General features: G+C 47.8%; 1 protein-coding gene across 2 annotated transcripts in view; it reads right to left on the bottom strand.

Moving 5' to 3' along the window:
- GRIK4 (glutamate ionotropic receptor kainate type subunit 4) overlaps positions 1-15,953 on the bottom strand; it is a 519,693-nt gene that overhangs the window by 50,216 nt on the left and 453,524 nt on the right. Inside the window, exon 15 of one of the 2 annotated variants that reach the window (XM_049856800.1) lies at positions 1,460-1,603. The exons of the other annotated variant lie outside the window; for it this stretch is intronic. Within the exon in view, the coding sequence (XP_049712757.1) occupies positions 1,460-1,603 (144 nt within the window). The remainder of the gene's footprint in view (positions 1-1,459; positions 1,604-15,953) is intronic. 2 annotated transcript variants of the gene reach the window in all.

Below are 15,953 nucleotides of genomic sequence, written 5' to 3'. Positions count from 1 at the left end.
GCACCCTGGGGTATCACCAACAATCTCACGGGATCGAATTATTCCAAAAGATGTGCGTTCATTTTACTTTACCTTAGTTAAAAAGACATTACGCTATAAAGCACTCTAGATGAGCAGATGATGTGCCGTGAAACCAAACTACAACAAAAAGTACACAAATGCTGGGAATCGCTGGTGTGGGAGGCTGAGTGAAGTGTGGCTACGAGGACAGCTTGTCTAAGCCCCTTCACTCCTCTGGCCACTGGTGGGGGCGGGGGCCGAGCTGTCCACAGAAAGAGCTGTGGCCAGGACACCAGAAGACTCACTGCAGCAGTGCCTGTGACCTTGGGCAAGTTATTCCACTCTCTGGGCCCTGGTTTCCTCTGCTGTAAAATGAAAAGTTTCATCCAGGTGCTCTCTAAGCTTGTTTTCAGCTCTAAAGTCTCATGATTTGATGGGTCTGGCTAGAAGAGGTCTGGCCTAGTTTAACTTGTCCCCACTTGGCTCAGGAAGATGATGGTGATCAGCAGAATTGAATGCTGTGGAGTAGTTGTGGAGAACGAGTTCTAAAGTCAATTTTGTCACTGGGAAGGAAACCCAGAAAGGTTAGGGAGATGCAATACCATCTGGGAGAGCAGATCTTGCAGTGTAAGTGTGGGGTGTGGAAAACTGGAGAAGATTGGGACCACCAGAGCCAGAGGGTAGGGTCTGTCACAGGAAAAGGACTTGTAAAAGGGAACTGCCAGAGAATTCTACATGCAGCCCCATGTCCCTGGTCCTGCCGTGTGGGTGTGTGCACATGCGTGGGTGTGTATAAATACATTGCTCTGGAGAGAAAGACCTCTCTCCTCTCCCCATTTTTTATTGAAAGTATTCTTTGAAGAGTTTCGTGTGCTGCGGCAGAGAGATCCCCTCTTTTATCTCCAGGATGCTCGTGGAATTTACAAGGGAGGGCAGGCTGGAGCCAGCCTGGAGGTGACTTCCAAAACATACCTCGTGGAATTTAACAGAGGTCACAGCACCACCGCCATTGCTATCAAAGCCTGGAGGTCTGTGTGGCTGCCGCTCTTCTCCTGGGATTTGGGCCCTGGCTGGAATGAAGCAGGAGACAGCATGCTCATGCAGGGTTTCGGTCTGCTTTTTGCCTGGGCCTGCTGTGTCCACCTACGTTTCCCTGAGGACAACACAAGACAGGGATCTGATGGCAGCCCCGTGTCCCGGACAATCTGATGCGGTCAAAGTGTCCCTTTGTCTCCATCTTTAAATAGCTGCTGCACTTTTCTGGGAAAAGTCCTATTCCTTCCTCTCAGCAGTGCCCCGGCACCATTACACCTTCAGCTGCCTCAGTCCTTTCCTCCCGCCAGCTGGTGGTCCCTCCCGTACACGCAGCCAAGCCAATGAGAAGGTGGGAGGGCTGGGCAAAGACCACCCCAAGACCTAGCTCTGCCTCTGGCTGACCAAATGTCCTGGGGCGACTCACCGCTCTGGAGCTCCTTTTCCTCAGCCGTAAAGTGGGGCAACGCCTGCTACCAGTATTGGCTCTCCTGGCTCCCAGAGGACCAAGAGAGACGATGAATGCGGGAGAGCTGTACAAACCGTAGAGTGCTGTCACACAAATGAGGGGCTGTTAAGGCAAGAGAGTGGGTGGCTGAGAGCTTAGCCTTTACCGTGAGACAGAACTGTCTGGGCTCTGTCACTTGCTCTGTGACCTTCAGCAAGTCATTTAACCCCCCTGCGCCTCAGTTTTCTCATAAATAAAATGGGCATAATAGCACCTACCTCCTAGGGTTGCTGAGAAGGTGACTGAGATGATGCCTGTAAATGTGGAGCATGTGGCCTGGTGCAAAGCAAGTGCCCAACAAAACGTTTGCTGTTAGGATAATGGCAATGGTGATGAGGATGACAATGAACTTGACAATGGCGATCACCTCAATAAGGGCTTCTGGAGGCAACGCCTTAACCAACGGTGATTTGTAAGAGGGTAAGGGGCAGACAGGCCTGTCCTTCCTATGGGCAGAGCCGACTGTCACCAAAGCCCCTGGGCACTTGGCCCCCCGATGGTCTTTTCTGGGTGGCTTGCATCACACATACAACTGTGCTGATATAATGTGCTTCCTGGTCTGCCCCTGTCTCTGCAGACCCACATGGGGTCTCTCCCAGGCCTCACCCTGACCCAGTGCTCCAAAAACCCTAAGAAAAAAAGCCAACGCCGAGCTTGGGGACCCAGTTACTCTCCACAGTCTCTTCCTTGTTATATGATTCTCCTCTGCGGAGAGCTGATTAAATGACCTTCCCAGCTCCCTTTGAATTCTTGGGTCCACGGCACTATCTTTGATCAACTTCCAGATCTTTCTTCTCTGGCTTTTTCTCACTGTTCCCCAGACCCTAGCAGCCCCTGGGGAGGCCAGCTGGTCCTTCCAGGCCAGCAGCTTTCTACCCCTTTGCAAGTCACATCTGCACATACCTGTTTTACCTGCTGCTTGTGTTTTTTTTTTTTTTTTTTTTGTGCTCAGCAGCGCCTCATTTCTTGGCTGTCATTTATTTAACTCTGTGATTGCATTACTTAACTCTGGAAAGCTTTGGGAGGATACAGTCGGAATGAGAAGATACCACACAAAATAAGGTCGTACTAAGCATTCCGGGAAACCTTCATTCCAAGGTAATTGCCTCTGGAGAGCCCCCGTGTATTGAAAAGGCTTACTGAATTCCAAACAAGGCCAGGCCGAGGCCCGCGTTATCCATAAACACCCAGACAGGAAAGAGCTCAGAGTCCACCAAATCTGGCTTTTACAGGAGGGATAAGACACGCCCGGCTCTGCCTGAGGGTCTGTCGAGGGTGACATGGGACTGCTGCGCTCACGAAGGCCCGCGGGAAGTGTCGTGTCATGGGTCTACTTTGAGTGTAGAGTCTCAAGGTGGGCAGGGTTTGCCCCCGTCCCTGGCTATCACCTGCCCTCCGCTTTAACACCACACTCCACTTGCCCCACGTCCATTCAATGCTCTGTACAGTGTCTGCCCTGTGTTAGGCACTGCCAGGTGCTGGGGCACAGCAGTGAGCAAACAGTCCTGACCCCTGATGGCAAGGAGCTGCCAGTCTGGTGGGGAACGCAGGCATCCAGCAGACCATCAAAAACAAAAAAACGCAACTCCAAAGTTAACAGCTGTGCTAAGTGTTACAAGGGAGTCATATTGGCACCATTGGAGTCCCTGGGTAGTGTAAACAGTTAACTTGCTTGGTGCTAACTGAAAGGTTGGAGGTTCAAGTCCACACAGAGGCACCTTGGAAGAAGGGCCTGATGATCCACTTCCTAAAAATCAGCCACTGAAAGCTCTGTGTTCTACTTTGACACACATGCAGTGGCCATGAATTGGAGTTGACTCAATGACAACACGTTTGGTTTTTGGTTTATTGGCACCATGAGAAGGTAGAGAGGGCAGTCTGACAGAGCCTGGGAAGTCCACGGGGGCCTTTCTAAGGAAGTGACAACTGGGCACAATTACATGAATAGAAGTTACCTGCGAGGAAGCTTGGGGTAAGCATTCCCAGTGGAAGCGTTAGCATGTGGCAAGGCCCTGAGGCAGGAAGGAGCTTGGTGTATCCCAGGGGCTGAAAGACACCAGACTGGCTGGAGTCCAAAGGCCAGGGCACCTGCTGTAAGATGAGGCTGGAAGGCAGGCAGGGACTGGGAAGTACAACACTTTGACAAGCAATCGGGGGACCCTGAAGTATTTTAGCTAGGGGGTGGTCTGCATGATCAGGTTTGTAATAACTACAGTGCTTTCTGTGTGCCAGGCACTGCACTAAGTAATTCACTTGGTGCTCACAATACCCCCTGCGGAAGGTGACTATTATTATCCCCATTTTTTTAGGTGGGGAAACTAAGGCACGGGGGATTAAGTAACTTGCCAAAGGTCACAAAGCAAGCAGGTAGCAAGACTGGGACTCAAACCATCTCTTGACACTTGCTAAAGCCCCTTCTTGCTGACAGCTGAATCAAGCTGATTTCTGGCAGATGCCTTTATGCAGGAGGAGCTTTGTCAGGAAGCCAGAATGTTATAACCAGATTCAGGTCTCCCTCCAGACCCGGTTGGGCCTAAGGAAGACTTGAAGGCCCAGGCTCCCACTAGAGGGCGCCCTTCTCCCCTTACCCCTTCTCCAGACCCTGTTCTCTTTAAGACCTTGGACAGCATCACTGGGTTACCCAAGCAGAAGAGGATCAGGGCCCCATACTCCAGCTTAAGGTACCATCAGCAGAGGGGTGTTAATTACACCGTGGGAAGGAATCGAGATGACAGGCCTAGCCTGAGCCAGGGGCCAGGAGAGGAAGGAGCATGCTGCATGGAGATGCTTCCAAATTCTCCCCAGCCCCCCAAGTCCTTTGCGCTATGCAGTTGAGCAGATTAACATCTGCATCTCAGCCCATTTCAAATTAGATTTTCTGCTCACTTCCTGTTTTCTGATCCTGCTGGGCACCTTTCTTCCTCACCCCTCTGCTCCCACCTATTGAAATGCCCAGGAAACCTGCCATGACTCACTGGGGTCACCGAGCTGCGTGGCAATGGGACTGAAGGAGACAGGGACGCGCACTCCCACTCCTGGCTCACACATCAGCAGGAGTTATCATTTAGACGTCATAATAACATGCTCCGGAACATGCTCATCTGCTCCTGCCACATGAGTCAGGCTGTCTTCCCACTCCACCCGCTGGGGGCTGGGGCCAAGGATAAACTCTGAGGGGTCACATGGCACCTGCAGAATGTTTGCTGCCGTCCACTGGGGAGGCTGAAGGCCAACCCCACTGCTTCTCACTTCTTTCAGGGAAGAGTGCTCAGTTAACCACCTGTCTCTCTCTCTTACACATATACACACTCTCAACCCTGTTTGCACCCCCTATGCCCCCCCAAGAGCCTTTGCAAACCAACCTGAGCTCAGATCTGGAGGATTTCCCAGGCTTACCAGGCCGGAGCCTGTGGTGGTAATGCTGGGGGAGGCCAAGGCCCAGAGGGGCGCTAACGTTCCCGGAGGTGCTGCGATGCCTTCTGCTGGTCCAAGTGCTCCCTGTGCTGTTTCTTGAGGTGACAGTCTACTGCCAGGGTTGGATGGATTTCTTCAGAGTTAAATTAAAATCCCCATGAAATATTTAGTTGGCTCAGTGCAGGGCTGTGTTACTGGTCTATGAAGCAGATTTCAGGAAAGAAACAGGCTCGAGAAGGGGTTGGCAATTCATTGGCTGGTGAAGCAGTGTGGCTCTGCGGTCCTGGCTGGGCCAGGAGGCCCAGCAGATACTGTTTACCTTGCGACCTCTGTCACAGGCTCCTATTCCTGGCTCTGGGACCATCTTGCCCTTTGGGTCAGGTACTTATGTTTGAACCCCAGCTTTGCCATTTACCAGCTGGGCAAGTCACCTGCAGTCACAGCTTCGGTTTCCTCATCTCTAAAATGGGCAGAAGGATGTCAACTTCTTATGATTGTTCTGAGGGTTGAGTCCAATAACCTGTGTAAATGGAGCTCACATGCAGTCCTGCCTCTTGCAATGCCCTCTCCCACTGCAGCCAGAACCAAAACCCACTGCTATCGAGTCGATTCTAATGCACAGCAACCCTACAGGGCAGAGCAGAACTGCCCCGTAGGGTTTCCAACAAGCATCTGGAGGACTCGAACGGCCAACCTTTTAGTTAGCAGCCAAGCTCTTAACTACCGCGCCACCAGGGCTCCACTACAGCCAGAATCCAGTACCCCCGAGTGTACAGCCAGAGGAGCCTTTAAAAAGCTAAAGCAGATCATGCCATTCTTCTCTGCACTGCCCTCTAGAGTTCCTTCTTAATCTTTCTTAGGCCATAGACCTCTTACGCAGTTTGGTGAGAAGGCTCTTAACTCCTTAAAAAAATGCCTAGATGACTGCATAGAAATACAGTTAAATACTGTTACAGTTTTCGTGACGCAATGACATATATGCAACTTTACATAACAAGAGCTAGAGGTGGGTCTAATGTTGTTAGCTGTTGTCCAGTTGGCCCCGACTCGGGCAACACCCATGCACATGGATTGGACTGTTGAGAGGTGGGTCTAATAGCTAACATATCACCGGTGATAAAGCCACGGGTACAGTTAATACCTCTATGGTTTGTTGACCACATTCATAATTTAAGAAAAACACAGATATAATTTTTTCCCTTCTAAGTTCGTGGGCTCTCTTAATCCTATCTTCAGGCCCCTGGGCGTGCATGGATCCAGGAAGAGAACCCAGAGAGATGCCCTGGGCTACTTACAAAAAAATCCCAACTCCTTAGCATGGCCTGCCAGGCATGCATGGTAAGGCATCACCAGGTAAATGAGCCACACCGGCTACCGTCCTGTTTCTTGAGCACAACAGACAAGTTCGTTTCCACATTAGGATCTGTGCATTTACTCTTTCCTCTCCCTGGAATGCTCTGCCGGGCCTTGGCCTGGCTGGCTTCTTCTTGGTGTTCATTTACACGTCAGCTTTTGAACTACATGCTGTCAGAATAGTCTCTCCTGAATTCCCATCAAAAGGCCTCTCTCCCCTGATGCTCTCTGTCTCATGATCCTGCTTGTGTTCTTCACAGCAAACATCATGAATTAAAATTGTCTTGTTTATTTACTGATTTACCTATTTATTGCCTATCTAGAATGCAAGCTCCTCAACATCAAAAACCTCTTGCCGGCCTTCCTTCTCCACCATGTATCTCCAGAGCCTAGAACGATGCCTGGCACACAGAGGCACTAAATCAGTAGTTGTTGGATGAAGGCATCATCAAACGAATGCACAGATGAATCAATGGAAGCAGGAGCTTAATTCATACTATTCTCTTACCTTGACTCTGAGCTGCTGGAACAATTTTGTAGTAGAGTGTTTTGGCTAAGATAATACACTCCGAGGCCAGCTTTGCCCCTTACTAGCCATGTAATCTTGGGCAAGTTACCTAACCTCTCTCTGCCTCAGTTTCCTCAACTGTAAAATGGGGATAATAATAGTACATACCTCATAGGGCCATTGTGAAGATTAAATGACAATATACAAAAAGCACTTAAAACAGAGCCTGTTCTTGCTTCACGAGTGTAGGCTATTACTATTTTATTGTAATTTAACAATCACTTTTGATTTAAAAAAGAAAAAAAAAAACAGATTACTGTTTCAGAAATATCAATGCAGGTTTTGAAGAGCATGCAAAGAAATCCCACAATTGGAAAAGCAGTAGGTGTTATTGATGTCATACAGTGTTTCCGTAGTTAAGAATTAACAAACGAAATGTTTGGTCTAGGCAGCAACAACACATGTGGTGAGGCCCCAAGACCTTAGGCTCTTTTTCCTGGCATCACCACTACCATCACCATTATCATCCAACCTGGTTTTCTGAAGATTGACCAACAATTTACATGTCAAATAATGAAAAGACATAGAATCTTATCTGAGTTGTCAGGCTGATATGCTCATTTTAGAGCCCTGGTGGCACAGTGGTTAAGAGCTACGGCTGCTAACCAAAAGGTTGGCAGTTTGAATGCACCAGCCGCTCCTTGGGAACCCTATGAGGCAGTTCTACCCTGTTCTATAGGGTGGCTATGAGTTGGAATGGACGTGACGGCAATTGGTGTTTTTTGTTGTTGCTGTTGTTTATGCTCATATCTAATCCAAATGCCCCTTTTTGCTAGTCATGTTGAGGAAGCCTCCAGCCCCGGCCATGTGATAAGAGGCACCACATCTACCTGTGAGTCCATACTCTCCCACTCTCCCAAGTCCCGCTGGTTAAGGTCTGGAGCGCGCACGGGGCCCTGCACTGAGCGAAGCCTACTGGCCCACGTGGGGATCAGACTTGCGGCTCTAACCTGACAAGCAGGGGGCCAAGTCTACACCTCAGGGCCTATGGGTACCAGGCCTGTGCGGGTGGCTGTGTCAGGCAAGCTCAGGCAAGCAGCTTGTGCAGCTGCTGCTGCCGCAGGAAAAATCTGACAGTACCACCAGCTCATGGTGCTGTCTTTCTTTTATTTCCTCCCTACTTGTCAGCCCTGTAATTAGGGATGGTGTAATGCACAGGCCTGCTATTAGGGCTGCTTTTGTTGGGTGAAGTAAAGTACCACCAATTGCTGGGAGCATTGCTGACAGCCATAGAGAACTTCTAGAGGTCTCTCCTTTGCTCTCTCCATACTCCCAGCCAATGGGTCCCCTCTCCTGCTTCTCCCTCCTTCCTGACAGCTCCTGCCAGACAGAGGTGGCCCCTACTCTGCCTCAGAGACCTGCCCTGAGCTGCCCCACCACACCTTGAAGGGTGAGCAATTATCTGACCAATTAGCTCCACTAATTGGATAGTATCTAGCCTTTTCCTCATTTCTTATCAGCACAGGAACACGTAAAAACCATTGCGAGGGGCAGCAGGGGCTTTCTCAGGGCTGCCAGCAGTTTTTCGAGGAGAGATATGGCAGTAAATCAGGCTGTAGCCATGTTCCTGGTGCGACAGAAGTGTGTTTGGCCTATTTCGGGAGGGGTGTGCCACCTGTTGACATGGCTCCTGTGCCCATCAATAATAACATCTCAAAGCTTCTTTCCCAGGTTCTATCTTTTAAGCATCACAACAGCCTCTAAGGTCAGCAGTGGCCTGTTTAGAGATGTGGGAATGAAGCTCAACAAAGCTAGAAACCAAACCAAACCTGTGGCCATCAAGTCGATTCTGACTCATAACAATCCTACAGGACAGAGTAGAACTGCCCCATAGGGTTTCCAAGGAGCGCCTGGTGGATTCGACCTTTCGGTTGGCAGCCGCGCTGTTAACCATGACGCTACCAGGGTTCCCCTCAACACAGCTAAGCGGTGTTAAAACTAGAGATAGCGGTTACCTTTGGTGGGGAGAGGGTGCGAGCTGAGAAGGTGTGTAGTGGCGGTGGTGGTGAGGGACAGAGGGGCTTCCAGGGTGCTGATAATGGTGTAATCCTTGACCTGGGCAGTGATTACATGACTAGCTTCCTTTGTGATAATTCATTAGACTGATAACTTAAAATTTGTATACTTTTCTGTATGTATACAGAAAATAAAAATGTGTTTTAAAAGTTGACCGATTTGCCTAAGTGGAAGACGGAATCCCAGCAAAGGCTGGCTCCCACGACTATACCATGTTGCCGTCTGGCTACGTTCATGCCTGACGCTAAACATCCTATTGATTCTATGGTGTGAAAAGCCTCCCAGATACGCAAGGGGCTGCGGTGACTGCATTAATTGTGTCACAGTCTGTGACTTCACACCCACAAGAAAGGTAGGGTCAGGCGTGGCAAGTCTTCGCTGTCTCTCAGTTTAAACATCTGGGTGGCTTCTAATTCAAGAAGGGGTAAAATGAACCTCTGCATGTTTTAACCGGATTTTCATTTGGATGGAAAAAAGTCTAGATCTCTCATCGGGTCCAAACAACTGGACAGATTGTTAAACTTCCATAGGACCTAACTCTCTGTCTGCAGGGAACGAGAGGCGAAGCCCTGGGAGAGACCTGCCTCCCTGCTGGGAGCTGCAGTCACCCTCCAATGCTTGCCGGCCCCCTCTGTGAAGGGTTCTTAAAACCCATCTGGCCTAGGTCCCACAGCCAAGCTCTCACAGGGTTTTGTATGAACTGCCCACCAGTATCTGATCACAGAGCTGTCAGATGGCCCTGTGTCTAAGTCTGCCTCTTGCCAGCTGTGTGACCTTGAGAACGTTATTTAGCCTCTCTGAACTTGTTTTCTCATGACCAAAGTATGAATGATAAGTTTCTACTTTGTGGGGTTGTTGTGAGGATTAAATGAGTTAATGTGCAGGGCTTGGCACGGAGTAAGTGGTTCATAAATGCTCACTGCCTGACAATCTACTTCCACTCAGCCATCGCAAACCCTATGGAGCACGGTTCTCTTCTGATACACGTGGTGACACATTGAGTCAGGATCGACTTGATGGCAGCTGGTTTTTATTGTTATTATTGTGCTGTTCCTGATTCCGGATTCGGCCTCCATCCCTTGTCCATTCCTGTGAGCCCTGTAGACCTGGTTTCTGCTTTGGGCTCTGCCGTCCTGCCTGGTGGGGTTTGCTGAAGGCCAAACCTCCAGAGCTGACTTGTTCCTACTGCCTTCCCATGGGTTATCAGTCAGACTGACACCAGCCTGCACATCTGCTGTGTGTACTGACCACCCGACCCTCTGGTCTGATCGCCTGTGTCCCCGTTTGCCACACACTGGCTCCCTGCCAGGCCCCTGGCCCACAGTTCTGCAGCCACCAGGACATGGCAGTGAAGCCACATTACTTTCAGGTCTGCACAGGGTGTCTCCTGGATCTGGATTGGGATCTGTTTGGCAGGAGCCAACAGTGTCTTTCTGAGTGGTCCAAATTCATTGACTGGACCACATGCTGCCATTTACAAGGACCAAGGCCTTCGTTTTTTTGCCTAAGCTGCAGATGTAGACCCAACTCGGGCAGAGGAGTTTATCATCAAACAAAGGGGCCTCTCTGAGGGCTGCAGAAGACAAGGAATAATTCCATAGGTTCCGGAATGGACAGGACGGAGAGGGGCTCTCAAATGGCTGCCTCCATAGCTGCCAACAGTGTCACTGGCACGACTGAGACAGGCCTGGCTCTCCTGCTGATGGATGGCGAGATGTCAGTTGTTCCTGATAAGCTACAGGATGGCAAGAAAAATAGCCTGTAAGTAAGTCCCCCAGAGCACATAATGATTCTGGCCAGGAACTGCGAGACAGCGAAGCCAAGCCATGGCAACAAGCAAGCTGAACACCACAAGACCTTCTGGTGCAAATTCATTTCCTAAGTGAGGGATGGCCAGAGGACAGAAGGGATCGTCACATCAGGGATTCTTTGAAGCAGGGCTATTTATTCACAGGAAGACAAGAGATGACCAGGGCCTGTCTACTGGGGCAGGCAGGGAGCCACAGCAGCAAGATTTGATGACCACGGTACGACTAGGTAAGTAAAACCTGGTGTGTGTTCAGGGTGGCTCTGCATGATAATTAAGAGTGCACATTGTGTATCAGCCCAAGTTTGAATCCTGTTCTGTCACTTCCCAGCTATAATGACCTTGGACACGTTACTTGACCTTTCAGCCTCAGTCTTGTAATCTATAAAATGGGGGTAGTAATACTTTACCTTGTAAGGTTGTTTAAGGATTAAATATTTGTAAAGCAACTGGCAGTGTATCTGGCACATGGTAAATACTCAAAAAATGGTCCCCACTACTATCATTAAAACAATTTTCAGCCAAGGGACAGGCAAAGGGTCAGCACTGGGAGCCATAAGGGGCTGCATGCAGCACATGGGAGTCTCAGGGTCCACACAGCTCTGGGCGCCTGTTCCATGATGTTCAGGCTAAGGTCCTCCCTCTTTCCCAACACACATACTCAAGGAAATAAAGCCAGCAAGCACCATGAGAGTGGGTATATTCTAAAGGCAGGTGGGACTGAAATGTGTGTGTGGTAGGGGCTGAGCAAACACCCAGGTGGGCCAACTAAAGGTCCAAGAGTGAAGAGAGGAGGAGCTGTGACTCAGAACAAAATAGGAGGCTGGGGATCAATCTTAGAGTCAGACAACTAACCTGGACATTCCCACCTCGGGGGGAGAGAGAGTTGAGGTCGTCTCATTTCTTTGTTCTCAAAGCAAAGCAATGTAATGTGGGAAGTAGGGTGAGTTGAACACGCAGTGGGGTGAGCTAGAGGCCCAGCTGTGGACAGCTCGGGCAGGCACAGCCCAGGGAGGGGACACAGGTTGGGGGTGTGAGAGGGCAGGTTGCCGTGTGAGGACAGCTGAAGAAACTACCTTCTCCTGCAGCCCCCACCTGATGGATGCACCAGGACAGCTGGGTTGTGGGGGCTTTCCCTGCTACTAGTACTGGAATCATCTGAAAACCTGCAACTTGTTTTCAGCATTGGACTGTTCTGTTTAGGCTCTAAGTTTCTTGGGGTCAGTGTGTAATGGTTAGTTCTCTTGCACATACCGTCACAGCATTCCATCCCTCCATCCAGCCCATATTCTGCCATAATCTGGGTACTGTTCCAGGAGCTGCCAATACAAGATGAGTAAGAGAGACATAGCTCCTAATCTCAGGGAACTTACATTCTAGTGAGAGTCTATGATGTGCCTGGCACACTACAGATATTATATTTCATTTATTTCTCACAATAACCCAGAGGGTGGTGCTATTATTCCCATTTTGAGGATGAAGAAACTGGGGCTCAGAAACATTAGGCGACTTGTCCAAGTCCACATAGCTCATAAGTGACAGTGCAGCGATCTGCACCCTTCGCGACCAGCAGAGAGGGAAAGGGATGTGAGGCCAGGAGTGTGCACATCCCTTCCATTTCACTACCACGTGTGTGCTGACGACTCCCAAATAGAGCTGGTGCCCAACTCTGCCTCTGGCTGGCCTTCCTCCCCATCTCACTGACCTACTGTACTTTTCCACCTCAAAGTTCTGGCAACACTGTAGTAACACATCATACACACCTTATCTCTGCCATTTAGAGCTTCTCTGTTCCTATGCACCATTTTCCCAACCAATGACTTCACCATCCACCTGTCATTCAAATCAGAGACTAGGAGTCAGCCTGGAGTCTCCCCTCTCCCTCCCCTCTGCCTTCTCTCCCCATTCAATAACCAAGCCCCATCCATTCTATCTCTGAAATGCCTGTGTAATTCATTACAGCTACTCAAATCATACTGCTGCTACCTCATCAAGCCTGAATTATTCAATACCCTTTGTACTGGCCTTTTTGCTACCAGGTCCTCTCTACTCTATCCATTCACCAAACTGCACCAAGGACTACTGGATCTCAAACTTGAGCATGCATCAGAATCACCTGGAGCCGGGGAGCAGATTACCCAGGAAACAAAGTAAGCATGGGCTCACTTGTGCTTACTTACTAATCTGTAATGAACTATTTGACATGGGTTACACCACATCTGATTACTGGGTAATCCATGCGTGTCAGGGATCATAACTTTGAAAAGAGGCTTTGATTCTGTAGGAAGATGCTGTGGGGTTGGGAGAGAGATAGATGCCAGCCATACCTAGAAGCAGAATCTTTGATGTGAAGAAATGTGAAACTGTTCACTACAGACGATCTGGTAAGCAAGGTAAGCACTGTGCTTACCTTGCCTATTGAATAATCTACTCCTGCCTGGAGTCCCCACTAAAATGCAGATTGTACCACCCCCAGCCCTGCCCCCAGAGTTTCTGAGTCAGAAGGCCTGGATGCAGCTGCATAATTGGGATTTCTGACAAGTTCCTAAGTGATGGCGATGCTGCTGGTTCAGGGACCAACTTGGAGAACCACTGTTCTAGACACTATTTCTACAATAAAGATCTAACCATATCAGTCCCTTGCTTTAAAAAAAACCCACTGACTTCCCACTATCTTTAAGATATAGTCCGAGCTCTTTACTGTGTTCTAAAAGGATCTACAATCTGACCTAGACGTGCCTTCTCAGCATCACCTCAAGCTGCTGATCTCCCTTCAGCCTCTGAGGTGGCCACGTTGCTCTATCCATGTTCCTTAAACATGTCATCTGTGTCAGACTCCATGCCTCTGCCCAGTCATTTCCCTCTGCCTGGAAATCTTTTCCCCTTATCTGCTTGACAAACTCATCCATCAAGGTCCAACTTGAATGTTACTTCCCATAGAGGCATCCCGGTGTGTTAGAATGGCCATGGACTCTGATGTCAGGTAGGCTTGGGTTTGAATCCCACATCAGTCATTTGTTAGCTGCGTGATCCTAGGTTAGCCTCTCTCTCAAGCTGAAGTTACTCTCTACTCTTTCACCGATAACGTGAATAATAATATTTATATTGTGAGATCACTGCTGTGTGGAGAGGAAATTACATATGACAAATGCCTGGCAAGTAGTAGATACTCAATACACAGTAGTTATTGTTATCATTATTTCGTTCTACTGCCTTTCTTCTGTGCATGCCTATAGTTTTTGCAAATGGTTTCATTTTGCATATATCACATGAAAAAAAAAACTGTTTTTTTTTTTGTATCATATTATTTTTCCACATAGAGCCTCCTTCCTAGTACAGTTGAAACCATTGTATGAATTATAAAAAGGTGACCCTCTATGATGGGTTATTTTATGTGTCAACTTGGCTGAGTTTGGTGCCCAACTGTTTGGTCAAACACTTAGTCTAGATGTTGCTGTGAAAGTATTTTGTTGATACAATTAACATTTACCATCACTGACACTAAGTAAAGGAGATTACCCTTGACAAGATGGATTGGCCTATTAATTCAAAGCCTTAGGAGCAAAAACTGAGATTTCCAAGAGAAGAAGGATTCTGCCTCAAGACTGTGACACAGATATCCTGCTGGAGTTTCCAGCCTGCCTGGCCTATGGATTTTGGACTTGCCAGTCCCCATAATCACGCGAGCCAGTTCCTTAAAATAAATCTCTCTCTCTCTGCATGTATATGTATATTATGTGTAGGTCCCTGGGTGGTGCAAATGATTTTCACTGAACTACCATCCTAAAGGTTGGCAGTTCAAACCCACCCAGAGACGCACAGAAGAAATGCCTGGCGATCTGCTTCTATAAAGATTACAGCTCAGAGACCTATATCCCTCATGAAATTAGATGCAAAAATCCTCAAAAAAATTCTAGCCAATAGAATTCAACTACGTATCAAAAAAAAAAAATTCACCATGACCAAGTGGGATTCTTACCAGGTATAGAGGGATGGTTCAACATTAGAAAAACAATTAATGTAATCCATTATCTCAATAAAACAAAAGAACCACATGATCTTATCAATTGATGCAGAAAAGGCATTTGACAAAGTTCAACACCCATTCATGATAAAAACTCTCAGCAAAATAGGAATAGAAGGAAAATTCCTCAACATAATAAAGGGCATTTATACAAAGCCAACAGCCAACATCATCCTAAATGGAGAGAGTCTTAAAGTATTCCCTTGAGACTGGGAACCAGACAAGGATGCCCTTTATCACCACTCTTATTCAACACTGTGCTGGAGGTCCTAGCCGGAGCAGTTAGGCTAGACAAAGAAATAAAGGGCATCCAGATCGGTAAGGAAGAAGTGAAAGTATCTCTATTTGCAGATGACATCATCTTACACACAGAAAACCCTAAAGAATCCTCAAGAAAACTACTGAAACCAATAGAAGAGTTCATTAGAGTATCAGGATACAAGATAAACATATGAAAATCAGTCGGATTCCTCTACACCAACAAAAAGAACATCAAAGAGGAAATCACCAAATCAATACTATTTACAGTAGCCCCCAAGAAGATAAAATGCTTAGGAATAAAACTTACCAGAGATGTAAAAGACCTACACAAAAAAACTACAAGACGCTACTGCAAGAAACCAAAAGAGACCTACATAAGTGGAAAAACATACCTTGCTCATGGATAGGAAGACTTAACATTTAAAAAATGTCTATTCTACCAAAAGCTATCTATAGGTACAATGCAATTCCGATTCAAATTCCAGCGAGATGGAGAAACAAATCACCAACTTCATATGGAAGGGAAAGAGGCCCCAAATAAATAGAGCATTACTGAAAAAGCAGAACAAAGTGGGAGGCCTCACTCTACCAGATTTTAGAACCTATTATACTGCCACAGTAGTCAAAACAGCCTGGTACTGGTACAAGAACAGATACATAGGCCAAGAGAACAGAATTGAGAATCCAGACATAGATCCATCCACCTATGAGCAGCTGATATTTGACAAAGGCCCAAAGTCAGTTAAATGGGGAAAAGACAGTCTCTTAAAAAAAAAAGTGCTGGCGTAACTGGATAGCCATCTGCCAAAAAATGAAACAAGATCCATACCTCACACTATGCACAAAAACGAACTCAAAATGGATCAAAGACCTAAATATAAAATCTAAAAAGATAAAGATCATAGAAGAAAGAACAGGGACAAGGCTAAGAGCCCTAATACATGGCATAAACAGTATACAAAACATTACT

The sequence above is a fragment of the Elephas maximus genome, chromosome 17, assembly GCF_024166365.1.
Source record: "Elephas maximus indicus isolate mEleMax1 chromosome 17, mEleMax1 primary haplotype, whole genome shotgun sequence".
Lineage (NCBI taxonomy): Eukaryota > Metazoa > Chordata > Mammalia > Proboscidea > Elephantidae > Elephas > Elephas maximus.
This window is presented reverse-complemented; position numbering and strand designations above follow the sequence as displayed.